This window comes from Zeus faber (genome assembly GCF_960531495.2).
Source record: "Zeus faber genome assembly, chromosome: 20".
NCBI lineage: Eukaryota > Metazoa > Chordata > Actinopteri > Zeiformes > Zeidae > Zeus > Zeus faber.
The window spans coordinates 18,252,457-18,280,394 of NC_137207.1; the positions used below are offsets into that span (position 1 = coordinate 18,252,457).

The window sequence follows — 27,938 nt, forward strand, 5'->3', positions numbered from 1 at the left end:
ATGGAGGCATCCCCGACCCCTCGCCTCGGCGTCCAAGACGCGCGGATGGTTTCCGTTTTAACGGTGGTGAAACAAACACCGCCTTTCCTTTCCCCGAAAAAGCGAACGACAGTCTGCGCGGGCCCCCCTCCCGAAATGCTCGTCTGCCCAAATGCATCGTTTTCTCCGTTTCTATGTGCACCTCCTGGGCCCCGCCCGGCTCTCGTGATGAGAATGTTAGCGCTTGCACGCGATGTCTTCGATAACGATTCATGCTTTGATATTTCGTGACATGCGGGAATGAAAAATATTCGTCACCGCCACACAAACAGAGCGTTCATATAACCCGTCCAGCAGATATCTGGAGCTTGTAATGTAGTGTCAACTCATTGAATGGGAAACCAAGGACAAATTACGCAACGTTCCCGACTGAACAAAAGTTCTCAGAATCCTGCAATTTTCATGGGAAATGGTCATCAAAGGGGCGGTTGTTTGAGCAATGCAATGCATGAATTACACTTAATGCACCATAAATCTTTTTTTTCCCCCAGTTGCATAGACCTATATTTGTCTTTTTTGAGCATCTTTTGCATGGATGGAGGTCAGGCTCCGGGGGTCATGCTTGGGCTTGACCCCCGCTCATCGCTTTATGTATTATTTTACTGTTAACTTTGTAGGTAGATGCATAAATGTTTTTTTTTGTTTTTAATTTATCATTTTCTTGATTCCAGGGATTGTGTAATATCATAGATTTTCTGTAGAATGGTGGGAAAACATCCTCTGTACGCCGCAAAAGCACACTTTTGTGTAAGGCGGCGACCGGAAAAACGACCTAGAGTCTCTCTGGAATAGGATTTTTACTTGAAAAAGATACATAAAATGACAAAAGCAACATGGATTGTACAAATTTCTGTGCAACCAAAAGTAGCACGGAGGCACTTCAATGCCTTCTGCTGCTGTGATATATGCTTGTACAGACTCACCTGCTATCTCTAATCACCATCGATCAACATATACCACAAACACATCCACACCATTATTTTTTGCTATTTTCATTCGTTGATACATTGTTTTTTTACCAAGTCGTATCATCGTAGGCGGCTAAATACAGATTAAAAAAAAAAAAAAAAATGATTCACCAGTGTTAAAAAAAACGGTGATGGCCTGGGTTATTAGGGACCAGAAAAATCCTCTGCTTAATGAGGAGCGACTGCCTTAACACGGGTGGGCGTCAAGTCAATTTGGTAAAAAACTTGTCACCTTTCATGATCTGCTTGAGTTAACCGCAGAGGAACATGCTCGTAGCAAATAACAGAAGCATGAAGAGTGTCGGAGGCAAACATTGTTCAGTGTCCAGCTTAAAGAATAAGTAAATACAAACATAAAGGGGGGGGCGATCCACTTAATAGACCAAGACTATTAAATAACATTCTGTTGCAGTGCATTGGCGCATCATTGTAATGGCACCAAAGAAAGGTTAAATGGAGAGCCCCGGATCAGTACTACAGCACATACAGTATGTTTCATGTCATTCATTCATTCGTGCCCGGAAACTGCATGATGCGAAATTGGTTCATGCATTTGGGAGCATATCTCCCCTCTTGCAGAGCGCCTAAAATGCACCCCAGCTCTTGCTCATGATTTATGATTAAATATATCTCAGACAAAGAGGGTAGTTGTCCCAGACAACTGAGAAACTACCACAAAAAAAAAAACAACTGAATATCTATGAAGTCAAATAGGTCGGATGGAATCTTACACATCCAAAATGAGCGAATTATATGCCTACTTTTAGAGCTACAGTGTTCATTACAACACTGCAGTATTTCTCTTTCATATTATTATTATTTTTTTTAACATTTCCCGCTTTCAAAGTCACAACGAATCACCACATTCAGGCAAATGACATTCATCAAAAATGGTAAATGACCACAGTTGCAATGACAAAGTGTTTCTGGTCCAGCTCATCAGCGCACATTCAAGTGCTGAGAAAGGAGTATGTTACAGGGTGAAAACCACAATCTGCATCACTATCGGTAATCATCATCCTCATCGTTATTATCAAATCACGTCCTTAGCTCCAAAAGAAATAAATAAATATATATATTACATAACAAATGTCATATCCGTAACACTGGGTCTGGCTGTGTTTGTCCAGGGGTCAGACCCCCAACTTGTTGGCGATGGTTAAGACCACCTTGAGGATGGGCATGAAGGCGGAGATCTCGCTGAAGTTGCTGCTGCTGACCACCTGGGTGTGGACGTCCAGGCCGCGCTGGTAGTTCTGGCCGGCCACGTAGTGGCTGATCTCATGGAGGCCACCCAGGATGTTGTGAGAGAGCTGCGGGGGAACAACTGTCACCGGTGGCTTTCTGGGCACGAGCAGGAATCAAGCTGTTTTTATGAATGACATTTTTTTTTTTTTTTTTTTAAGTTGATGCTCTCCTTACCGACTGGTCTCTCAGCTTGTCGTAGAGGGATCCCAGGCGCTTGGCAGCGTCATCGAGTTTCCTTTTAGTTTGCTACGAGGGAAATAAATCAGGAGAAACATCAGACATAAAATTTTGACTTCCGTTTTTATCCCCTCAGTCCGTGGAGTCCTGCCCACTTCTTTGGCAGCGCTGCTTACCGGGTCCCCCGCTGCAAGCTGGCAGCGCTGCACCAGGCTGTCGAAGGTGGTCTTCAGGACCAGGTGCTCGGCGGGGATCTCCCTCTGCTCCACCCGCTCGGCCGGCAGCTGCTGCAGCAGCTAAGGAGGAGGTCTCAAAAAATATCAACAAAAGAGCCTGCAAGAGTTCAAGAGCGTTAAGGAAAAAAGCTCTAGTGTGACACCGACCTGCACGCTGGGCTCCTGAGGGGCCCCCGGCGGGACCTGGGCGTGTTCGTGGGGCTGAGCGGCCTCCACTGGGAATCCCATTACAGGGGCCGTGATTGGGGCTGGTGGGGTGTAGTGATCAGGGACCTGCATGGGGAAGAACAGGGTTTAAAATCCAGGAGGGTCATGAAATGCTAAAATGAGGACTGCAGAACATTCCTTCTTTATTACTTCAGCATTAAAACGGCCAAAATAATGAATTTCAGTATGACAATATCAAGTACTATTTCATATACTTTCTTCTATTGGTTATTATTTGATGAAATAAAAGAGCTATCTGTGTGTTACATCTATTTTTTAATCTATGCTATCCTCTGGCGCTATCCTGCTGTGGAATCAACCTTTCAAATTTGGTTGGTGATACTGCCCTCTGGTGTTTAAAGTGTGTAAATGAGTACGTCCAGTAAATATCGCGATCCTATTTCACAGTCGAACCACAACATTTTGTGCCATGATACATTGTTGAACCTTTTTATTAAGCCCTTTATTTTAAATCTTTACGTTCTATACAGAAAACATCAGGCAATAACGTCCTATTTGTCGGTTGTATTTAGGCATGTTCGTTATATCTAGCGCTCGTTATACAGTGGGGCAAAAAAGTATTTAGTCAGCCACCAATTGTGCAAGTTCTCCCACTTAAAGAGATGAGAGAGGCCTGTTATTTTCATCATAGGTTCACCTCAACTATGAGAGACAAAATGAGAAAAAAAAACCCAGAAAATCACATTGTCTGATTTTTAAAGAATTTATTTGCAAATGATGGTGGAAAATAAGTATTTGTTATATACCCTTTGTTTGCAATGACAGAGGTCAAACGTTTTCTGTAAGTCTGCACAAGGTTTTCACACACTGTTGCTGGTATTTTGGCCCATTCCTCCATGCAGATCTCCTCTAGAGCAGTGATGTTTTGGGGCTGTCGCTGGGCAACACGGACTTTCAACTCCCTCCAAAGATTTTCTATGGGGTTGAGATCTGGAGACTGGCTAGGCCACTCCAGGACCTTGAAATGCTTCTTACGAAGCCACTCCTTCGTTGCCCGGGCGGTGTGTTTGGGATCATTGTCATGCTGAAAGACCCAGCCACGTTTCATCTTCAATGCCCTTGCTGATGGAAGGAGGTTTTCACTCAAATTCTCACGATACATGGCCCCATTCATTCTTTCCTTTACACGGATCAGTCGTCCGGGTCCCTTTGCAGAAAAACAGCCCCAAAGCATGATGTTTCCAACCCCATGCTTCACAGTAGGTATGGTGTTCTTTGGATGCAACTCAGCTTTCTTTCTCCTCCAAACACGACAAGTTGAGTTTTTACCAAAAAGTTCCAGTTGTCATCTGACCATATGACATTCTCCCAATCCTCTTCTGGATCATCCAAATGTTCTCTAGCAAACTTCAGACGGGCCTGGACATGTACTGGCTTAAGCAGGAGGACACGTCTGGCACTGCAGGATTTGTGTCCCTGGCGGCGTAGTGTGTTACTGATGGTAGCCTTTGTTACTTTGGTCCCAGCTCTCTGCAGGTCATTCACTAGGTCCCCCCGTGTGGTTCTGGGATGTTTGCTCACCGTTCTTGTGATCATTTTGACCCCACGGGGTGAGATCTTGCGTGGAGCCCCAGATCGAGGGAGATTATCAGTGGTCTTGTATGTCTTCCATTTTCTAATAATTGCTCCCACAGTTGATTTCTTCACAACAAGCTGCTTACCTATTGCAGATTCAGTCTTCCCAGCCTGGTGCAGGGATAACAATTTAGTTTCTGGTGTCCTTTGACAGCTCTTTGGTCTTGGCCATAGTGGAGTTTGGAGTGTGACTGTTTGAGGTTGTGGACAGGTGTCTTTTATACTGATAACGAGTTCAAACAGGTGTCATTAATACAGGTAAGGAGTGGAGGACAGAGGAGCCTCTTAAAGACAAAGTTACAGGTCTGTGAAAGCCAGAAATCTTGCTTGTTTGTAGGTGACCAAATACTTATTTTACCGAGGAATTTACCAATTAATTCATTAAAAATCCTACAATGTGATTTCCTGGATTCTTTCCCCCCCATTCTGTCTCCCATAGTCGAAGTGTACCTATGAGGAAAATTACAGGCCTCTCTCATCTTTTTAAGTGGGAGAACTTGCACAATTGGTGGCTGACTAAATACTTTTTTGCCCCACTGTATAACACCCCTCGGTTTGCTAAAATGCACGGGCATGCGTCCCTGTGGTGCCTCCGTCCTCTCTCCGTCCGGACGGAGAGAACGTGCTACATCGGGCGGCGATGCTAAAAGTACCTTCTTCTTCCTGGGTCCCCCTCTCACAGCTGGAGGATCATTCCAGCCATCTTGAGGTCCTAAGCAACACATCTACAATCAGACACATTCTCAGCACCAGGGCTTTTGGCCAAAATACCAACAAGCATTATTCGTCCCAAAGCAGGAAAACACGTTGCCACGCTGGCTGAGCCAAGGTTAGTCCATGTGGCCGAAGGTCAATAATATATGCGACAATTTTTCTACAGCCTCCAGCGGAATAGAATTCAAGGAGGACGGGAAAAATCAAAGCAGCACCAAAGTTAACAATTACCATCAATTACTCTAGAATTCTGTGTGTGTTTACCAACCTAGTACACCTGAGGGCTCAGGGGCTTTTGGTTACATTTTCCAGCACTGCTGACTTTTCTAGTCATACCGTCACCATAGGGAATAGACACGTAGTGATTTTAAAAAGTCTCATAATAAGTCAGGTATTATGTGGAGAGCTTGTGTCTGGATGGATTCCAAATGTAAACCCCCGTGCGTTTGCATTTTGTCTTTGTCTAATAACTAAGGCCAAACAGTCTACTGAGTCACTTCCCGGCATCCAGCGGAAGTTGAGCCTACCAGCGCTTCACACTAAGCACAACTATTTGTGACGTCAAATGCCGTGAGCAAGATGCAAAAAGGTTTGGCTGGAACAATTTGGAGTTTATCACTTGGCCAATAAAATCAAAAATGGTATTGTTTTGATTAAAACTTTCAATCAAACTGTCATTTTCCAGCTCACAAACGCATACGTCAGCAATTCAGTCATTGTGTTTCACTCAAGCGCGTGGCTGCAAAAGCAAACACGCGACCACACGTTTTCAGTGCAAGCCTTCGATATGCCACCCTAACGCTGTCACCTTGATCGTGAAATTGGGAATTCAGCCACGGAAAGTACCCTGAAAGTCAAATAAGGGGGAAAAAGCTGAAGAGACATACAAAAAACCCCCAAAAAACAGCCTGTGAAAAGACATTTCATCGCAGCCATACTTCAATGTGGATTTGTCCCCAAGAAACATTTCACAGAGGATTCCCTTTACGCCTGATTTGGGCATCAAATCAACATTATTTCAGTTGTTATTGTCATCACGTTTTTACCTGTGGGGGGCGGAGCGACAGCAGCTGCAGGGAAGGGCTTTGCGGCGGGGGCGCCAGGTCCTCCCTGTGGATACCCAGGACCGAGGGGAGGGTACGGGCCGGCCGCCATGGGGGGACCGGGCGCTTGGCCGTGCATGCCCCCTTGGTACATGGGGACCGGCGCTCCAGGCTGGGAGCCAGGGGACATGGGGCCCGAGGGCACCGAAGTGGAGGGCATGAAGACCGATGGTGGCACCCCAGGACTGGTCATGGTGGGCATCCCGCCAGGGGCGGATGACGCAGACGGCAGCGGTGGTCCTGACAAGTTAGCGGCTGGCATCGATGGACCCGGGGATGGGAAGGCCGAGGGGGCCCCCATGGACATGGAGTGGGGTTGGAACGGCTGATGAGGAGCGAAGCCTGATAAAAAGACAGAAAAACACCTTAGGGCTTCGAAGACGAATGGCATACAAACCTGAAGCGCAGCGTGCAAAAACCAAGCGGGGCGGACCTGATGGAGTAGGAATAGCTTGCTGGGGGTAGGGGGGGCGTATGCCGGGGCGTGGCCCACTGGGAGGAAGCATGTGGGAGGTGGGGGGCAAGCCAGGGACGGTGTTGGAGAGAACGGCTTGAGGAGTGAACACAGTTGGTATCGGCGGCTGTCCGCCAGGAGCCATTTGGGCAGGAACAGGCTGGTACTGACCCTGTGAGGAGCACAACATGGCTTCATTATTACCAAATATAGCCAAGAAACACCAAAACATCACAGATCCTCTGTGATATTGACATGTGGTTCTTTGAGTGGGGTGAATCTGGAAATCCGTACCATGACGTGAGCTTTCTGGGCGGGTGCTTGCGGAGCAGGAGCGGGTTTGGTCGTAGACACGTTGACTCTTTTGTACGGGACGGGGGGCTGCTGTCCGACCGCGGCGTCTCCCTGCGCGTGGAACAGCCGGTCTCTCAGCATCATGATCCCAGCCTGGAGAAACAATAGGAATGTTGACATAGCAACACAGAAGAGAAGCATTGACATTTTGGATGGCCAGAAGTGACGGCTCTCACCTGCTCCGAGCTCTCGGGGAGGTAGGACATGGCAGTGGCCAGGCTTCCCTCCGCGGCCAGGATGCCGGCGTAGCGGGTCAGCTTCTCCGCCAGGACGGGGCTGTGAACCGCCACCTCGCTGTTGCGAAGGCGTTCAATAGACTTCCGCAAAATCACAACCTTCTCCACCAGGTCCTGCCAAGGTAATGCAGCTGGTAAATCTTTCCAGTCAAAAGGTCATGCAGCATTTGAATTCAACTAGGATGGATGGATAAATATATCTCCATAGATAGATATCCATCTACTCACAAAAAGTTAGGGATATTCAGCTTTCGGGTGAAATTTCAGGATGAACCTAAAATGCACTATAACCTTTACAGGTGAACTTAATTTGACCTTCTCTAGACTTTTGAATGCACATGTCCAACTGTTCAATGTTTCAGTACTTTTTGCACAACTTGCTGTTCTCTAACAAGGAGCTGAACGGCAAAATTCACAACAGGTGTTTGATCCATGAATCGACCAATACATTTCCTGGTTCAATTAGAATTGGTATTCAAACAGTCCTCTTCATCATGCTGTTCACATTTTGACATCGTGAGACCAAGACGACACCTAACAATTGATCAACAGTATCTCGCTGTTGCAAGGCTTCAAACAGGATGTTCTCAGAGGGATGGATGTTCTCCAGAAAAACATCAACAATTAACTCATACGGCCGCGATGCACTCATGGATATAAAAATTTCCCTAAACGAACAACTTTGGGACTTTTTATCCGTGGGAGCAGAGTGGCCGGCGGAAATCCTACGCGGGAACACTCGCAACAACAACTACAACAGAAATGGAGTCACTGTTCCACGAGCCGGCCCACGGAGGAAGCACCGAGGTAAACGAGGCGGCATTCGGGTCAGAATGAGGACGCAACCTTACCGTCCACCTCTGCCAAGCATCCTTCTTGCGAACGTCCAGTCCCTGGAGAACAAGATGGATGAACTTCGAGCGAGGATTCAATTCCAGCGTGACACGAGGAACTGTTGCGTCCTCTGCCTGACGGAAACATGGCTGAACCCACTGGTGCCGGATGAAGCCATACGTCCAGCCGAGGCCTTCTCCGTGTTCCGCGGCGACAGAACGGCAGAGTCGGGGAAATCCAAAGGTGGAGGCGTCTGCCTAATGGTAAACAACCGCTGGTGTAACGCCAACAACACCAAATTCCTCTCCCACTCCTGCTCGCCGAACCTGGAACAGCTGACCATACTATGCCGTCCATTTTATCTCCCCCGGGAATTCAGCACGGTCATCATTACAGCCGTTTATATCCCACCGCAAGCGGACACCGACGCAGCTCTGTCGGTTCTGCACGATGTGTTGTGCGGATTTCAGAACAGACATCCCGACGCGGCTGTGGTGGTGACTGGGGACTTTAACAGGGCCAACCTGAAAAAAGTTCTGCCTAATTTCCACCAACACATCACGTGTGCCACCAGGGGAGACAGAACTCTGGACCATTGTTACACACGTTACAAGAACGGATACAAGCCCGTGTCGCTTCCTGCTTTCGGGAAATCAGATCACGCCGCGATCTCGCTGCTTCCTGTTTACAGGCCTCTGATCGCGCGGGATCTGGTGATGACGAGGGAAGTGAAGCGGTGGACGGACCAATCAGAGGCTGCGCTTCAGGACGCTCTGACTGACGTAGACTGGGACATGTTCCGAGCGAGTTCAAGTGACGTCAGCGAGTTTACGGAGGTTGTAGTGAGTTTTGTGGCTACGCTCGCGGATGAAATCGTTCCCACGGTGAAAGTTCGGATATTTCCAAACCAGAAAACATGGGTTGATAAATCCATCCGCTGCGCTCTGAATGCTCGCACGGCCGCTTACAACGACTGTCTTGTATCTGGCAACATGGACAATTACAAAGCGGCGTCGTACAATCTGCGGAGGGCGGTGAGGGACGCCAAACGGACGTACAGAGACACCGTGGAGCTGCAGATGGAGCGGGGGGACACAAGACGCTTGTGGGAGGGGCTGCGAACAATAACAAACTACAAGAGCAGCTCCTCCCCAGCCACGAGTGTGGACGCCTCCCTGGCCAACCAACTGAACTCCTTTTATGCGCGGTTCGAGTCTGGCAGCAGCACCGCTAGCTCGCCGGCTAATTGGAGCTACACCGCTGGGGACGAGCGCGCACTCTCAGTGTCCGTGCACGAGGTCAGGAGGGCTTTGATGCGGGTGAACACCAGGAAAGCTGCGGGTCCAGACGGCATATCTGGACGAGTACTGAAGACCTGTGCTAACCAGCTAGCTCCGGTGTTCACCACAATATTCAACATCTCCCTGGCTGAATCAGTGGTCCCATCCTGCTTCAAGAGGTCCACCGTCGTTCCTGTCCCGAAGATCGCCTCTCCAACCTGCCTGAATGACTACCGTCCGGTGGCCCTCACCTCGGTGGTCATGAAGTGTTTCGAGAGGCTGATTAAGGATTACATCTGCGCCTCCCTCCCCCGCACCTTGGACCCGTTGCAGTTCGCGTACCGGCAGAACAGATCCACGGATGACGCGGTCTCTCAGGTACTGCACACCACGCTCACGCACCTGGATGGCCAGAAGGGGGCCTATGTGAGAATGCTGTTCATTGATTATAGTTCAGCTTTCAACACCATAGTCCCCACCAGACTGGCTGTCAAGTTGTTGGAGCTAGGATTGAATGCTCCGCTGTGCACCTGGATCCTGGACTTCCTCACAGGCCGCCCCCAGGTGGTCAAGGTGGGGAAGTACATGTCAAGCTCCCTCACCCTGAATACAGGATCCCCCCAGGGCTGCGTCCTCAGCCCCCTACTGTACTCCCTGTACACACATGACTGTGTGGCCAGGTCCAGCTCCAACACCATCATCAAGTTTGCTGACGACACCGTGGTCGTGGGCCTGATCACCGACTGCGATGAGAAGGCCTACCGCGAGGAGGTGGCTGACCTGTCACTCTGGTGCCAGGACAACAGCCTCCACCTGAACGTCAGCAAAACCAAGGAGCTGATTGTGGACTTTAGGCGTGGATCACAATCGAGGACGCACGCGCCGTTGTGGATTAATGGGACTTCTGTCGATAGGGTGAGCAGCTTCAGATATCTGGGAGTCCACATCACTGAGGACTTAACATGGACTGTTCACACAGACACTCTGGTGAGAAAGGCGAGGCAGCGTCTCTACCACCTCAGGCAGCTGAGGAAATTCCGGGTCTCGGTGAGGATCCTCAAGTCCTTCTACTCTGGAGCAGTGGAGAGCATCCTGACAGGCAACATCACTGCCTGGTTTGGGAACTGTACTGCCCAGGACAGGCGGGCCCTGCAGAGGGTGGTGCGTTCAGCTGAACGTACCACTGGAACTACCCTCCCCCCCTTGCAGGAGTTATACACCAGGAGCTGTAGTAGCAGAGCCCGTAGGATCATGAAGGATCCTCATCACCCCAACAACGGACTGTTTCAGCTGCTGCGGTCAGGCAAGCGCCTCCGCAGTCACGCAGCGAGAACAGAGAGACTGAGACGGAGTTTCTTCCCTCAAGCCATCAGAACTGTCAACGCTGACCTCACCAGGGGTCCTAACTGAGCCATGCACTAGGCTCCACTACCTACTGTACTGTATGTAGCATACTGTACCGCATACTGTATCACTGTTCAGGGTTGTTCGTGATGCCGTATTGCTGCGCCGTACTGTTGTATACTGTGCTGTATTATCCCAAACACTACCTCACACTATTCACATTCACATGCCACTTTAATTCACATGCCACTTTAAATGCACATATCTGTATATACATAGCCATATTCCTTCAACCTATTCCGTTTTATTTCAATTTATTTTTTATTGTATTTTACTCTATATATTTTTTATCTTATTCTATAAGTATTCCACTTACTGTATTACGTTTTAGGAGTCAGTTAGTCGGTCTATTAGAAAGTAATTTTCTACTTTTTATTTTATTTTATTTTAGTACTTTTTCCTAGGACTTCTTGTGTGCTATCACCGGGTGCGTTGCATTACATTTCACTGCATATATGTATGGAAGTATGTATATGTATGTGACAAATAAAAATCTTGAATCTTGAATCTTGAATCTTGAATCTTGAATCTTGAAGTGGCCACTGAGCTAAGAGTGTCAGAGTGTCATCAGCAGGTTGCAACAGAGATACAGAGAGACCTACACTTTGTGAATGGTACAGTGACAAGCCCATACTACCTGAATAACATCATTAATCCACTCATTGTGCCCCTGCATGAACAACAAAGGCCTGATTTCATCTTCATGGGATGCTCCAGCTCATTGAGGTCGCATTATTAGGGAACGGCTGCTGGAGACTGGGGTACCTCAAATGGAGTGGCCTGCACTTTCTCCAGACCTGAATCCCATAGAAAACTTATGGGATCAGCTGAGTCGCCGTGTAGAGGCTCGTAACTCTGTGCCCCAGAACCTCAATGACCTGAGGGCCGCCCTTCAAGAAGAGGGGGGGGCCAGGCCTCAGCAGACAATAAGTCGACTTGTGAACAGCATGAGACGTCGTTGTCAAGCTGTAATTGATGCTCAAGGGCACATGACAAGTTATTGAGACATTGACATTTTTTGTTGTGGTTTACCCACCACTGTTCCTGGCTTTTGTTTCAATAAATTGTTTTAGATGAGGAAATCACCATTGCATGCTTCTACTTAAATGCCCTACTTCCTGATGAAATATCACTTTAGCGTGAACTTTTTACATTTTCCAGAAATTTCACCCGAAAGCCAAATTTCCCTAACTTTTTGTGAGAACATATATATATATATATATATATATATATATATATATATATATATATATATATATATATATATATATATATATATATATATATATATATATATACACACACACACATATACACACACACACACACACACACACACCCTTTTTAAACATTACACAGGGCTGTACCTCAAGGACCAGTGGGGAGGAGCAGTCTCTCTGCAGAGCCCAGCATTCAACCAACTTCTCAATGTTCCCAGAGCAGATATAACAGAGACACGCCTGCAACAAACACTTCTCTGCCCCCTCGCCCTCCAGACGGGCTCCCAGGATGTCTGCCAAAGGTTAAAAAAAAAAAGTGAAAATACAAGAGGGGTGCGGTTAAAACATAAAAAATGTAGACAGGCAGGTAAAACAACTAGTTTGGGCACATCCACCTGGGAGATGAAACAAGTCACAGCATGAATGCTGCGCCGCCTCTGGAGTCCTAGAGCGACTTACCGCACAGACAGGCAAACTCCTCCGGGTGGGCGTAGGTGAGAAGAGCGGCGAGAGCCTCCTTCCAGTTGTCCAGCTCACAGCTCTCCACGATGTCCCTCCAGTTCTGGGTGACTACTGATGAGATGAGCTGGAGGGGGGGGGGGTGAGAATATACAGTAATTTGGATGGTGGTAATAGAGTCTCCACCACCTCACCGTGCCGGCTGCAGGACGGTACATCAAACTTTACTGAGATGTAAGCACTGTATGAAGAGTCTAGATCAGGGTTTCCCCAACCTAAATCAAACCTGAGAGCCTCCATTGAAAAGATGCTTCTTGTATGAATTAGTAGTTGCTTTTGTCTGAATTTCTTGGTAGAGAGAGCAAGGTTTTCAGGGGATAAAATACATTAGTAGGACTATACAATTAATTTACATTAGTATTGCATTAACAGTAGTTCCCAACGTGGGGTCAGGGAACCACCAGGGGTCCTTCTAGAGCAGGGGTTGGGAACCTTTTTGGCTGGGAAAGCCATAAAAGCCAAATATTTCTCAATGCATTTCCTTGTGAGCCATATAATATTTAATAAAATTGAATGCAACTTAACGTGTGCATTTTTTAAGTAAGGCATACATTTTTAACGTATAACACATCTGAGTACTTAAAAAAGCGCTATATATAATCCATTTCTCTTTATTCTTCTTAATAATATTGTCGTTATACTGTAGCTAACCTATAATAAATGAAATACTTTTTACCATTAATGCGACTTCTGGTGCTGCATGGTTTTGCTGGTAAAAGGCGCCCCGGAGTCTTTCTGTGGTACGCAACCGGTGCTTGACTACTACTATGTGTCCGCCAAATTTATATTTTGAATTTTATTTTCAAAATTGTAATTTCTGTTACCTGCTTTACTTTAAAATGACACTGAATAATTATTTATTACTTGTAAATTGTGATGAAAAATTTTAGATCAAAATTGTCTGCGAGCCATATACCGTCATCGAAAGAGCCATAGGTTTCCGACCCCTGTTCTAGAGGTTCCAGGGGTTCCCCAGCAAAACAATTAATGGTTTAACCTTTGCCATTACTTTGTTAGCAAGACATTCGCACAGTTAGAAAATGTATAATATACTGAATCATATCCAACAAAATATCAGATTGGGGGCCTTGATACAAAATTTGAATTAAATTACTGGTGATCTCCCGTCTAGATAAACTGAGATGGCAGTTCACTTGCCATGGAGATGCTATTCTTCTGCTTGTCCAGGTATCTCTGCTGGGTCTTCTTGAGGAGCTCCTCTCCTCCGCTGATGGACAGCAGGATGGCCTCGGCGTAGCGCCCGTCGCTCATGCACAGGTCCACGGCACCCTCGAAGTTTCCCACCAGCAGCGCCTGGCTGATCAGCCCGTCGGTATCTTCAAGAGAGCAGAGCCAGGCGTGAGCTAACCGAGTTACCCGGCGTGTCATCCCGTTACCCGGAGAACAGGCCAGGGCTTGTGGACAGCTGGATGTTTATCGCATCCTCGATTACAATTTACCAGACGAAACTGGAATCTGGAAGTTTGCCGGGTGATCCTGAGGGACCTGGCTAAAAAAGTCGGATGGGGAGGCGGAGCCGGGGGTCCTGGAGCCCGACGTAGGGCTCGCTTCATCAGACCTCTAGGAAAGGAAAATAAAAATCTGTTACAGGTTGTGACAACTGGGCACTCAGGAGCCATAATCTGTGGTCGCTGTGTTGTGGCAGGCTGCTCAACGATATAATATATGGATATAATTTGGATAAAGTGATATGAGACTCGATATATCACGATAATTCATACAGAAAATCTCATCTGGGATTTTCTGTATGAATTATCGTGATATAGTTCAATGTTGTCCTTCAGGCTGCATTACAGCATTCAATGCGCCTACCTGCTTGGTTATAGTGATAATGATTGTTTCTCAGATATTGTGAAATTATCGTAATTGAGGTATTCGGCAAAAGATTACTGTGATATTTTATTTTGTCGCCCGGCCCTAGCTCCATGTACAAAAACGACGTAAGGAATAGAGAACTTGATGGATGATGGATAATGTGCTAACTGGTATCGGTTAGAAAGTGTGTGGGAGTATTTGTGAGTTGGACTGCGTGTGAATTTGGGCGCATATATGAGTGTGGATGTTTTTTGCGCTGATTTGTGGATATAGTCAACACTAAAGAAATAGTTGGAATTGAAATGAGGAAAACATTAACAGCCCTATGCTGTGCACATTCTGCCCGGCTGTAGCGGCGCTGACCTCAGTGGACAGCAGCTCCATCTTCTCGGCCAGATCTTTGGCGTCCACTCCGTGTCCGTTGGGCTGAAGGTTCTTCCCCAGGCACTTTGAGATCTGTTTTAGACAACATCAAAGTATGAAGGTACGATGCGTTTCATGTAAAAACACAAGCCTTGGATATGTGAAGTCAGAAAAACAGAATACCTTTCTCTCCAATTCATCTTTGCTGAAACCCAGGAGTCTGAGAAATTTTACCCGAGCTTCGTCTTCAAAGTTTACCTGGAATTTTGAAGCATGAGATTCGTTTGAAATAGGTCAGATCATCGCCAATGATTTATTTAAATATGAAGGCAACACTCACCAGAAGGAACTTCCATATGTCCTGCTCAGCGTCAGATGGGGCGTTTTGGATCTTGGCCTGGCAGTAGCTGCTGAAGGAGCCTGACTGCACGGCCGCCTGCAGCTCCCTGGAGCGCTGCAGGAACTCCGTCTCCGTGCTCACCTGGCTGACAATCACCTGCCGGGGGACGGGCTGCGGACTCTGCACCGGGGCCGGCTTGGGGTTCTCAAAGGTTATCAGCCTTCCGCCAAACTGAGACATAAGACATGAGCGGGTGTGGAAATATTGAGGCAAAAAGAGTCAATCAAGCAATTGACAGTAATATGGTAAGGAAAGGTTATTTACACCGCGTATTATGCAAACTGGATTTAAGTGTCATAAACATTTAATTTTTTGTTTTTCAATTAAACTCATGGACGTTATTGTGTCTCAGGGCTCTTTGGTTCACTGAAATCAATCTCAGACACCTGTGATAATTAGTTTGCCAGGCGAGCCCAATTAAAGGAAAACTACTTAAGAAGGATGTTCCCCATTATTAAGCAGGCCACAGGTTTCAAGCAATATGGGAAAGAAAAAGGATCTCTCTGCTGCTGAAAAGCCTCAAATAGTGCAATGCCTTGGGCAAGGTATGAAAACATTAGATATTTCACGAAAACTTAAGTGTGATCATCACACTGTGAAGACATTTGTGGCTGATTCAGAGCACAGATGGGTTCGTGCAGATAAAGGCATAATGGGGAAGGTTTCTGATTTCAGTAAATATATAATATGACCTCCTAATGCTGCAAATTCAACAAGTGACCATTTTCAGTTCTTTACAACCTATAAAATGTTTTGGAACTCTGTTGTGCATCATTTGGAACAGTGCCTTTTGAGGTTGTTTTTTTTGGTGGTGGTGGGGGGGGTACCGTTATCATTGGGAGGTTTGTTCAACAACCTCGAATTACACCCTAACGGTTGATGACTTAAATTATACTGACTGTCATTTGCATCGACTATTTAGGAAAATCAGAGAAAAATATCATTTGCATAATTTGGAACGTGGTGTATAGGGCAATATTTCATACAAAAGGGCAATTCAAAGTGCTTAACATAAACTGCATTTTTTTTAAACAATATAGACAAATATCAAATACATTTAAATCACAGAAATAAAAAGGTCAAAGTTTAGACAACAATAATAAAAATAATCTGATATTAAATCCTTTGTGCAGATAATTTGGGGACTATACACAGAAGCCCACATTGTTCATACACTTCTTACGATAAAATAATTCAGAGGGAAACGTTTCAATGAGAAATTATAAATAAGGGGAATCATTAATTTATTTTCATATGTGTGAATAGAGGGGGGGCGATCGGGGCGCAACAGTTAACAGTACCGGTAACGTTGGAGCTTATCGATACTACAGTCTCTTATAATTTAGCCCCAGGACCCGTTTTATACCGGCCCTCGGCACTTGCTCGCCGAATATTCACATTGAACAGCTGATAAAAGTGAGCCGGGTACAGCCCTATATACCCCCTATATAAGCCCTATATAAGTGGCTTCTTTTTTGGGAAGAATCATGCACATGATATGAAATCGTAGCACTCACAGCAAAGGAAGCCCCCACTGGCCTGCGAACCCACTTGGGGGGCTTCTTCAGAGGGGGGATTACGGTGGCCTGGGCCGCGGGCTGAGGAACTGGCAAGGGAGGAAGCGCCTGTCCCGTGCCAAAAGGATCCATGGTGTCAAACGAGGAGGAGATCTGTCAGAATTAAACCAAAAGGTCACAATTGAATTTGCAAATCCTTTTACAATTTTTCAGATTTCAATTGCCTTTTTCCTAAACATAATTTCTCGCCATAAGGACGCCACAGAAAATTGTAATTGACACTACTCTTTCGAAAGATTTTGATGAAGATCAAAGAAAATACCACATTAATATGCTGCTTAAGTTATCTTTCTATTCAAGATGTGGCACTTTATAGGAAATAGCCATTCAATGTCGATAATGCTCGACTATATGTTGGTTCCATTGAGGGTGGAGGTGCCTGCATTTCCAGCGAAGAAAACAAAGTTCAGGCACACAAGACCTGAAAGGCGGCCGCGGGGAATTTGATTTAATGTCAATATTGTTGAAAGTTCAGAAAAGGGGAATGAACTCTTGTTTAGGAAAAAATCCTCAAACCCTCAAGTGAGGAACTAAACAAATCATATTTAATTTCACAATCCTTATGATCACTTGAAGGACTCTTTGCCACAAACACCTTATCGGCAGTGCTCTGCTGCTGGGCCGTCAGGCTTCCTCCCATGACGGAGTAGACGCTGATCCTGCCGTCGAACGAGGCGGCAGACAGCAGCGCTGGGTTCCTGGGGCACCACTGAACGTCAAAACACCACTGGTTGGTTGTAGGAAGCTCGTAGATGACCTGGGGGAAGTGAAATAGGACATTTTCGGGTTCAGTGCTCGGTAAAATAAGGAAGCAGACGGGAAAGCGAAAAGGCGGCTCCTCGATTAGACGTACTTCTCCGCTGTTTGGGTTCCAGCAGAGGATGCGGTTGTCCTTCGCGCTACTCAGCAGCAGTTCTGAGTCGGCTTGGCTCCATGATATAGAGAGGATCCCCCTAAAGAGAAAAACACCCTTACATTAAATCATGTTCTTCAGGTTGAGGTAATTAGACAAGCTAGTAACTTGGGTAGGCTAAGCGAACATTAAAATGAATGACGGAATGTACACGTTTAAAAATCAAGCATTTTCGAGGTACAAAAAAACCACAGCATCAACAACTTTACAAATCACCCTTCCAACTGGTCCTGTCAGAAAACATCCATTACATACGTATAGAAAGGAGGATTCCAATTAAATAACATTAATAATATTAAGACATTCTTCAATACTTCAGTTAAGAATATGCAGGGTGCAAGCCGGGAACCTGTGCACCTACTAGAAATAACGGCCGCGTGTTTGATCATTTAGGACACCCGTAATTGATTTAACTATTTGTGGACCACACGCATCATACTGCAAACCAGGCTCTGATCAGAGCCATGCAGTTATTGGAAACGGCCAGGATTCCCCGACCAGGTCCCCTCGCTTTGAGATTTACCTTGTGTGGTTCTCCAGCACCTTGAGCGGAGAGGTAGCGAAGCGCAGGTCCCAAATCTGGATGACCGGCAGGCGGTCGTCCTCAGAGGCCAGCACCAGCTGTGTAGCCACATCAGGGTGCCACAGCAATCCCGAGCAGTGCATCTAGAAGAACAACCACATTATATGAGAGAGAGAGAGAGAGAGAGAGAGAGAGAGAGAGAGAGAGAGAGAGAGAGAGAGAGAGAGAGAGAGAGAGAGAGAGAGAGAGAGAGAGAGAGAGAGAGAGAGAGAGAGAGAGAGAGAGAGAGAGAGATCCACCCACTGACCCTGTTGCTGTGGTCGCTGATCTTGATGATGGGCTCGTTCTTTCTCAGATCCCAGACGACCGCTTTGCCGCTGGGACTGGCAGAGGCTAGGATGTGCTGGACCTGCCGGTTCCAGGACACAACGCTGACGTCTTCGGCAGGCTGAGAGGGGAGAAGGCAGTGAGAGATAGTTCACAGGTATATTTTAAAAAGGAGCCACCCTAATATACACGCCATGCTAATACTATCAGCGTTTGAGCTTTTAAAGTCACAAGTGCCAACTCCTGACGCTCCATCAGATGAAATGAAAGCTTGAAAGGAGTTAGAAGAACATGTCGATAAGTGCCACACACACACACACAGATTATTTAGAATATCACAAAAAGGCCACCTTGTGAAGTCAAATCATGGTCTTAAATGAACTATAATTTTTTTGGTGTACAGATATATTACAATATATTTATTATATTATGGATACACTGATGCCATTTGTTGGACCAAGTACAAAGTACTTCCTTTCGACAACCAGTGAATCAACAATGTTGAGTTGATTGATTTATTCTTTCGTTAGTTTGAATTAAATCAGATTCAACATGAAACTACCACAGCGTTTAATAGATGAAGCATGAAACTCAATACAACTGTGTGACATTAAGGCTGTTTTGTATTTCGGCATCAGGGCATCGTCACAAGCACATGAGCACAGTGTCCAACCACATATACCACTAATATCCGTGCATCCCTATATGTATCTTAATTCCATAAAATGTCCATGTGAGCAGGTATTAGTATTCTCACAACACTCCAGGGCTGTTAAAGACACCACGTTGAAATCCCAAACCAAACTCCACCTTGACTTTCATCCTTACCTCCATCAGCTACAAAGAAAACAAGGAGACAAAGGCTTAACTCAAACTTCACTGGGGATAGTGTTCATTTTTAACTTATAGCACAGATAAGGGGTGACATTTTCTCAAAAACATTCAACAAATTATCCAAAACCATGAAAGTGTAAAAGTTACATTCTGAATAGAAGTTCATGGAGGAAATACATGTAGGTTATACCTGTGTCTTTGCTCCTGGAGTCATCGGATTGTTGAAGTTGTTCAGATCCCAGATGTAAATCTCTGAATCGTTGGCTCCTGATGCGAGAAGATTGCTCTGAAAGAGAAATTAATTCAGAGAAATAAGTTGCGGGGGAGTTTGAATGGATAAAGTCACCCACAAACTACAAACACCCTGCATGCTCGTTTCAAACAAAACAACCTTTGACCTGAAAAAGACCTACGTCCCATGTTATTAAAATAAAAAGGGTGCATGTTTAATAGTGGTCAACTCATATGGGTTTCTGAACGGCCTATGCCGATATTTCCAGAGCGGGGTGGCTGATGGCCGATACACAATGCCGTTGTTTTTTTTGCGTCTGACGAAGTTATTTCCCCCTGGGATTATTAAAGTATTCCTGATTCTGAAAATACAACAATTTAATAATAATAACAAAAGAGACACAAAATTGCTGAACTCTGCTCTGCACTTGCCATCTTTAATGAGCCAACACCATAACAAACCGGAGTGAGACAGTGAAGACAGTGTGTGAGTGAGTGAGTGAGTGAGTGAGTGAGTGAGAGGAGGAGGGGCTACGCGGGCACCGCAGCGGTGTGTGTGACTCGCTGTGGGAGAGAAGAGAGAGCGAGGAAGCGCAGCTGCTACCGGTATATCAATAGTGTGGAAAATGATTATGAAAACCTTTTCAAATATTCCGAATCGATATGTATAAAAAAATATATTTATATTTTTGAGAACACCAACGCTGTTAATCGGCCTTGTGAGCACAGGCATTATCTCAAAATGGGCAAATATCGGCCCCAATTAATCGACCGACCGCTAATATTGACCATCTTAATTCATTTTTCTATGAGCTTTTCATCCTGGAACCTAATAAGGGAGGTGCGTGCCGTTACCCATTAGGGGAGAAATCCAAACCATTGTCTAGTGCCAGAAGTCAGTGTGTCATCTTTCATGACGGATTAGCAGAAGCCACGCACCTGAAAAGGGTTGAAGTCGAGGGCTCTGACTGGGCCGGTGTGCTTGTCAGACTGTCCCACTATGGCCTCTGCTTCAGATGCCATGATGGCTTCTGGGCTATAAACCGTTAACATGCCATTTTCACTGCCGCTGACGAGTCTCCCTCCTGAGCCATCTGCTCCCATTCCAAAATTCACCCATACGATACTGTGCAGCCTGTTGAATATAAAGACTTGTATAACTAAATGTTCTCTGCCGTGTCCGGGCCTTAAACAAATGAGTAGTAAAATGTTAAAACAAACAACACGACTGGTGATGTAAATATGAAAAATAAATCAAGAGGGCGGTCAATGCATTGTCTGACACTGAGGCTCACCTGTTTGAGGTCGGCATAGATCCCTTGAGCTTCATGTCCAGAGAGGGATCAGAAAAATCCATCTCAAATATTTCAAGGGCAGCAGTGGTGTTGAAAGATGCATCAAGCTGTTGTGCTGATGTACCTGTAAATTGACACAGGACAATTAGAAACAAGTCAAATAAGCGATTAGTCGTCAAATTTAGTTTTAGCCTTGAGCTTCATGTTAGTTCTCCAGATCATATGAGTGTGTGATTATAGGGATGTGTAAAAGTAAAAAAAGAACATTTCATTTTTAATGCAAAAACAACCTAAGGCCAGATAGATGGGATGATGTGTGGCCGGACTCCACGCCTGGTGGGCCGTCCTCTGGATCTCCTTCAGCCTCATCTTCCGGTACTGCAATTCTTCTTCCAAAAATCCTGGACAGCGAAACACAGATTACACAATGAATGGATCAAATTCCATCACATTAAGTGTTTTACAACAAAGTCCCAATGAAGTGTCAATCTGTTTATTGAGTCAAGTACATTGTCATTTACAAGGTATTTATCTTGGTAATAGTCGGGGCACTGCAGAGAGGAGAGTAACAAAAATAATGCTTAACAGTCTATGTGCAATAAATACAGAATATTCAAAATGTGTTCTATGCACCAGATAAAGATAGATTAATTACAAAGATGTCCATGGCAGAGGATAAGAGGCAGTAAGGATGCAAGTATTGACTTGGTATTAATATGAATATTGTTGGCCATTCCTCTACATGAATAATATGTATACAATGGTATGGTCAAGGCTAGAACGTATTAGTGTTGTTTTAAATATATTGAACAGTCGAATGCACTAATTTGTGGCGTGTGTGTAGTAGGCGATAGTAATGAGAACCGTTATTTTGCGGTTAACAGGAGAGTCAAGTCAAGATTATTTATAAAGCCCTATATGACAACACAGCCTCAAAGGGCTTCACAAACCCACATTCCACATGGAAATCAACGGCACCCCCATCCGGGCAACGAAGAACTTCCAGATAGGGTGTGCCTTGGGATGATCTCGTTGTAGAAAGAAAAAAGGTGGGGAACCCTGACATCGCCCGCTGTGATATAAGAAACGTCTCCATTGAACTGATTATAGTCTGAGCGTTAGATTTGAACACGTTATGGGTAGGTCAGACCGCTCCACGTATTGGGCTCCGGCTGTTCCAAGGAAAGGACAGATTACCACCTATAATCCCCGCTGTTTCGGCATGAGAACAGTATAATGCATCAGCGAAAGCACAAAATGTGATCCGAACAACGTTAGAATTGTTCAAACAGCGCGTCCCGGTCCGTCCATTAATCCGTGCAGGCTTTGCCCCAGCGTGTAGCGCTGTTAGCTAACTCACCGCAGCTCCGTATGACTCCTACGCCCTAAACCCGTTGACACACACACACACCGCGCCACCGAAGACAGGGAACGTATAGGACTTGTGATTTAAACGACTAGAGCTCAATCTAACTTGGTCGACATTAGTATTTCACTTACGTCGGCGGTCTCAACTGCAGTCGTTGTAAACCAATCGTTGACACACACAGGAGGCTAGTTCAGCTACCAGCGAAGCTAGCGGCTACTCTGCCGTGTTGTCACTTGTCTACGGTGGCCGACAGGGGTAGAAAAGTACGAGCCAAATAAGTCGCAGGCGTATTGCAAAACTCACCGGGTTGATGCTTTTAAGCACGTATCAGCATGCAAAACACGCAGCAAACGATTGACTAATGTAGATGGACATGGTTTGCACCACATAAAGAAACCACACAGAATACCGTTTAAAGAGTTTATTGATTGCATTCATATATTTACAGAAGTAGAGACATGTCTTGGAATTAAATCTCATAGTTTTTGGGTTCCTCAGGTTGCTTCTCAGGATCCCCACCTTTCTCTACGTGCAGGTTGTTGAAGGGGTACTGTTTGGGTCCCTGGAAAATAGATTATTAGGATCATTAAAGAATATATATATATATATATATATAAAGATTCCCACCGTTACAAAACACCAACTAGCCACAAAAGAAAAGCCCTTTTTCGACATACTCGATTTGTTGACTAATCATTCAAGTTGAGACAATTTCTTATTAACACAGCCTGCAGACAAAAACAGATAAACACAGAAAAAATAAAATAAAGGCCATCAACATTTTTAGGCCAGATAGGCATAAGAGAAGTATTCTCAAGTAAACTCATATTGTAGCATAAGGTTTACATTCTCAGCAAGAGTTGTTTTTATTATTGAATAGTGAACACATCCGTGTGCAGTTTGAATCTCTGCTTTCAATCTGGCTTCATCATCAGTGCCACAATGAGCATCAACAGAGCGTGTTTTCAAATGTAAAGCAGACCCTTGTTCCAGCTCACTTTTAGTAAACGCTCATAGATCAAAGCTAAGAGTTCATTATCCACAAAAGCGACACAGTTCGTTGTCTTTTTGGTCGCAGATCCTGTCAGCTATGCAGCTTAGAGGGAACACTTACAGAGAGGCACTGGACAAGGATGCCCATCAAGCCCCTTGCAGCCTCTCTAGGTCAGTGCCAGGCCTTAGAAGGGATAACCCGAGGGGATACCACACATAAATTATCCGTTAATGCTGATGACCTTTTGTATATTGCCAACTGAACATCTTCGCTACCTCATGCCCTCTCCATTTTGGAACAATTTGGAAGGTTTTTAGACTACAAGTTGAACAATTTTCATTTCTAAAGAACACTTTTTTATTTTTATTTTTAATCACTTGACCAAATCCTCACTGGCTTTAAATGGGACGGCAAGATTAGAGGTATTCGTAAATCATTTCTACAAAGGCCAAAAAAGTTAGGCGGTATGGCCATGCCTAACTTTCTTCACTACTATTGGGCTAGCAATATCAAAAACATTATAATGTGGGTCAATGGTGGTGCAGAAGCTCCAGTTTGGGTAAAATCGTAAACTTTTAAATTGAAAATCCTTGATCTCTGCCCCTCTAGAAAGACCGTAGTTGCCAAAACATTAAAGATCTGGGTACAGTTTTGCAATTTCAGGTTGCAGAACACTTCAGGCTTCTCTTCTTGCAAATCGTCTTTTCACTTGCTCTATGTCTGGCCTGGCCTTTTGGGCCTGGCATGGGAACAACATCAGCGCTTTTAAGGATTTACATGTAAAGAAGGGATTTGCATAATTTGAGCAATTGTCAGAAAAGCATGCACTGCCACGCTCGCATTTTTTTTGGTACCTACAGATTAGGCACTTTGTACAAAAAGGCTACCACCCTTTCCCAGAGCAACCCCCAAGTACTCCCTGAGATGCTCTTTTAGGATTTAATGGTAGTCTCAAGGGTGCCATCTACTGGAATTATGATTTAATCACTGCTATTAACCTGCAATCTCTGAACAACCTCAGGACAATTCGGGAATTAGGCCTGTCTTTTGCAGAGGACCAGTGGGCTTCAATTCTTGACCAGTCTTATATAATTCAAGATAGTTCATCGCCTCCATCTCACTTTTCCATCGCACGGTACCGGCTCAACTAGACTCCACTCTAGTCTCCTTTTTTGGTTTTCCATCGGGCAAAAGATGAGGATAGCGCCTGGTACTACTACAAACCCGCCATTTGAAAATATCCAGGCTACTATAGCGGCTGCATTTTATTTTTATTCACTGGACTATTAGAATAAATGGCAACCCACAAAACCACTGAAAAACAAAAGAACAGGAACGCCATCCCTTTGACATCCTCCATTGTTCCTGTGTGTGTGTGTGGGGTTGAAGATGACATCATCGCAGTGTCATGCGTAGTTGCTATGTGTACTATCTGCAGTGGAAAACAAAATACCTGGTACCAAAAGTAAGTAGAGATGTGTCAAGTTGAGCCGTCGCATGTAATGGAAAAATGCCAAGAGGAGAAACTGGCAACTCCCACCTGTGATCGGTGTCAAATTTACCATTACAATGTGGTTACACATGTTTTGGTGATTCTCAAGCCCTTAGACTTACTGGAAGAAGGTCTTTGAACCCCTTAGCTACATGTATAATATGACAATCGAACCTCTTCCTATTATTACCCTGTTTGGATTGAGGCCTGAGGACACAATGTGGCCGACTGAAATGTGTCATGCGGTTGCCTTTACTACTAGCTCAACATCTCATCCTCCTCAAATGGAGATCAGTGCCACCATCCAATACAAGATGGCTTCACTTGAAGATTGTTTGACTCGAAGCTTTGGAAAAAAAAAAAAGGTCAAACTGTGTAAACTTTTAATAATTGTTTTTAAATGTATTTTCTGGTTTGTATGCCGTTTTATGTCTGTCATGTATTTATTTGTGCTTGATGTCACTGTTTTGGTCATCTTCGGAGTATGCTGGGGGGGATATGTGGGGGAGCAGGAGAGGGATGGGGAGGATACTGAAATTATTGATTCTGTGATTTGTAAAATGCAAAATTCCAATAAACAGAAGTAAAAAAATATATTATATAACTTTACTGTAATGCAGCCTATAAAACCTTGATAAAATAGCCACAATCAAAGATGATAACTAGTCTCGTAGTCACAATATCAACATATTGTTATGTTATTATAATGATCTCACCCCGAGGGATGAAGCTTTGAAAATTCCTACTCCTGTAATGTCAGTAATGATTGGCAACACATTGCCGTGGTGTTTAACAACATTTGACAGCCATCTCTATACTTACAACTGGTTGGTAAACCGGGAACTTCCCCCCAAGGTAGAACATGAACAGCATAAATCCTATGAAGCCCAACAGCTGTTTGGACATTGTGGACCAGGAAACAGGGCTTGGAGAGGTGTCCACACGGTTCCTGATGAGCATATCAAAATCCCAGTGCATCTAAAAAAAAAAAAGTCAAAATCATAATAATTTAAATTAAATTTAAAAGAATATGAAGATAGATCACAATATAATCTTTATAGAGAATATAATGATATTGTATTTTCTAGACATAAAGAAACACGCAACTCATCTATAAAAAAGGTGAAAAAGGTAAGAGAAACATGCACAATCTGCATAAATGATTCCATATTTCTTTGAGTGGCAGGTGTCTTTAGTGCAAAAACCATTCGTAGAAGTTTTCCAGAAATGTACAATAGTGCTATATGGGGGGAAATATTTTGACAAAGTCACAGTTCTTACAGGCTCTCCCCAGTTCCTCCTTAGGTCTGGGTGGTCCCACTTGTACCAGGGGTCTCTCTCATGCTGAGATCGATCGGCTAACTTCGGGTAATCACCAAACCTAAAAAGAAAAACATAATAGAATTCTTTGTAATCAATCATATAAGACAACACGCTCTTTTCCAGAGCGGAAATTCGGGCCTTGCAGCTGCAGAAATCGTCAGAAAATTACAAAAAAGTAAAAAAAACAATTAAAAATGAAAAAAAAATATATATATACGGTATGTACACATTTATAGACAGAAGATAACAGGGAGTAACACTAATGTTGGAAGTTGGTGGGTACGCTAAAGTAAAGTGCAAATAGTATTTAGCAGCAATGTGTGCAATAACATGAATACATGTTACATGAGTACATTTGCTGGTATAGCAAAATGTTAACAGCTGTATTGTATGATATATATATAATAATCTGGTCAGATAGCAGTATAGAAGTGAAAATAATATTAATAGTGGTATTAAAAAACAATAATAACAAAAGGGATAGTAGTACTAATGGTAATAACAATAATTGGTGGAAGACATACACAAACAACAGCTCCCATAAAAGAGAAAGTACCACATTGATATTGCCACTATACTAAAAGTACATACTTACGCTACTTTTTCTTAAAAGTACTTGTCCTACCTGGTACCCTGATATAACAGCCTATAATACAGCATACAGCGTTACTGCAGATCTCTTTCTGCACGTGACTGTTTAGGCATATCCTCATTATGGTTTACAAAATATACAGTATCAGCTGTGTCGTATGGGTTTACAAATATGATTCCTTACTTCTACCTTAATTGTCATAGAAATCTAGCAGAGTAAAAAGTATAGATAGCCACTTTGAAATGTAGTGGAGCAAAAGTTTGACGTCTCGCAAATCAATGATGTACGGACACTTGCAAAATGTAGTTGATAATACCATTAGTCAGTATCCATATACCAACTCTGATAAACACTGTGGGGTGGCTGATAATGATTATTGAAAACATGGTCAAATCCAATCTATAAGGCGCAGCGTACCCCTCGCCCTTGTCGGGATGTGGCTCATAGTCCTCCACTCTCATGTTGTATTTCTTTGCGGCGGCAGCTCTCTCTTCAGGAGTCTTTGGGTACGCACCAGGAAGCATGTTATTGGAAACGCCTGAGGCTGAAACACAAACAACAACATATTTACATTGAGCTAGCATATAGTATTGTATCCTTGTGCATAGCTAGTTTGAGCTAACGTTAGCCCGTCAAGGTTATATTGACTTCGGGACATATGCCTCAAACACTGGGCATGATGGATATTAACGTCATGGTTTTTCTCAAAGGGTAAAATAAACTCTGACCTGCTCTACATAGTGGCACCAGCGCTGAAAAGCCGGGCCGTCTGCCTTTGGAAAGCGCTCGGACCCATCGCTGAAAGCCGACGCCGGCCATGTTTACCGTCTGCTGGGACGACAAAGTGAGGATAAAGTGCGCATGTGCAGGAATGGATTTACAGGTCGCCGAAAGGGACAATATTCGTTTTGCGATTTGTTAATGAAAGAGTGCCTCTCTTGACGGTTTCAGATATATATATATATATATACATTTGATTCGTCACATCGCATCATACAAGTACGGTGCAGTGAAATGTAAAGGGGCAACCAAAAAATTGTATGATAAGTCAAGAAAAACTACATACAACAAGAGTCAACACTATAAGCAAAACTATATGGCAGGTATATGAATGTGTGTATGTATAAACTGTAACAGGAAATACAGTATACAGTTGGAAGGGGGAGTAATTCGGAGATTATGTGATAATGTGCAGTGATGCCGATGAGATTGTACACCAATGCAATCTATATATTGAACAACAGATTAACAGATTAATTTGTGACAAGCACTTTCATAAA

General features: G+C 44.4%; 2 protein-coding genes across 3 annotated transcripts; both read right to left on the reverse strand.

Moving 5' to 3' along the window:
- Window positions 1–828: 828 nt before the first annotated feature.
- Window positions 829–22,428, reverse strand: sec31b (SEC31 homolog B, COPII coat complex component). 2 transcript variants are annotated; one of them, XM_080021911.1, is made up of 27 exons: window positions 22,389–22,428; window positions 21,179–21,289; window positions 20,889–21,012; window positions 20,533–20,728; window positions 19,553–19,648; window positions 18,509–18,649; window positions 18,202–18,344; window positions 17,619–17,718; window positions 17,361–17,522; window positions 16,706–16,858; window positions 15,129–15,359; window positions 14,972–15,046; window positions 14,789–14,881; window positions 14,050–14,170; window positions 13,748–13,926; window positions 12,530–12,656; window positions 12,218–12,363; window positions 7,273–7,446; window positions 7,037–7,189; window positions 6,722–6,914; window positions 6,232–6,630; window positions 5,994–6,032; window positions 5,125–5,183; window positions 2,816–2,941; window positions 2,609–2,728; window positions 2,430–2,501; window positions 829–2,320 (listed from the first exon to the last, which is right to left on the reverse strand). In XM_080021911.1, exons 2-27 carry the CDS (start codon window positions 21,255–21,257, stop codon window positions 2,141–2,143), a joined length of 3,681 nt encoding a protein of 1,226 aa, XP_079878037.1. In that variant the 5' UTR covers window positions 21,258–21,289; window positions 22,389–22,428; the 3' UTR covers window positions 829–2,140. The 2 variants fall into 2 exon arrangements, with proteins under 2 accessions (XP_079878037.1, XP_079878038.1); XM_080021912.1 differs by lacking the exon at window positions 5,994–6,032.
- A 235-nt stretch (window positions 22,429–22,663) lies between these two features.
- ndufb8 (NADH:ubiquinone oxidoreductase subunit B8) lies at window positions 22,664–27,508 on the reverse strand. Its single transcript, XM_080020795.1, has 5 exons — window positions 27,387–27,508; window positions 27,076–27,202; window positions 26,025–26,124; window positions 25,566–25,721; window positions 22,664–22,819 (listed from the first exon to the last, which is right to left on the reverse strand). The coding sequence occupies exons 1-5, from the start codon at window positions 27,475–27,477 to the stop codon at window positions 22,727–22,729; spliced, it is 567 nt and encodes a 188-aa protein (XP_079876921.1). The 5' UTR covers window positions 27,478–27,508; the 3' UTR covers window positions 22,664–22,726.
- Window positions 27,509–27,938: the final 430 nt, after the last annotated feature.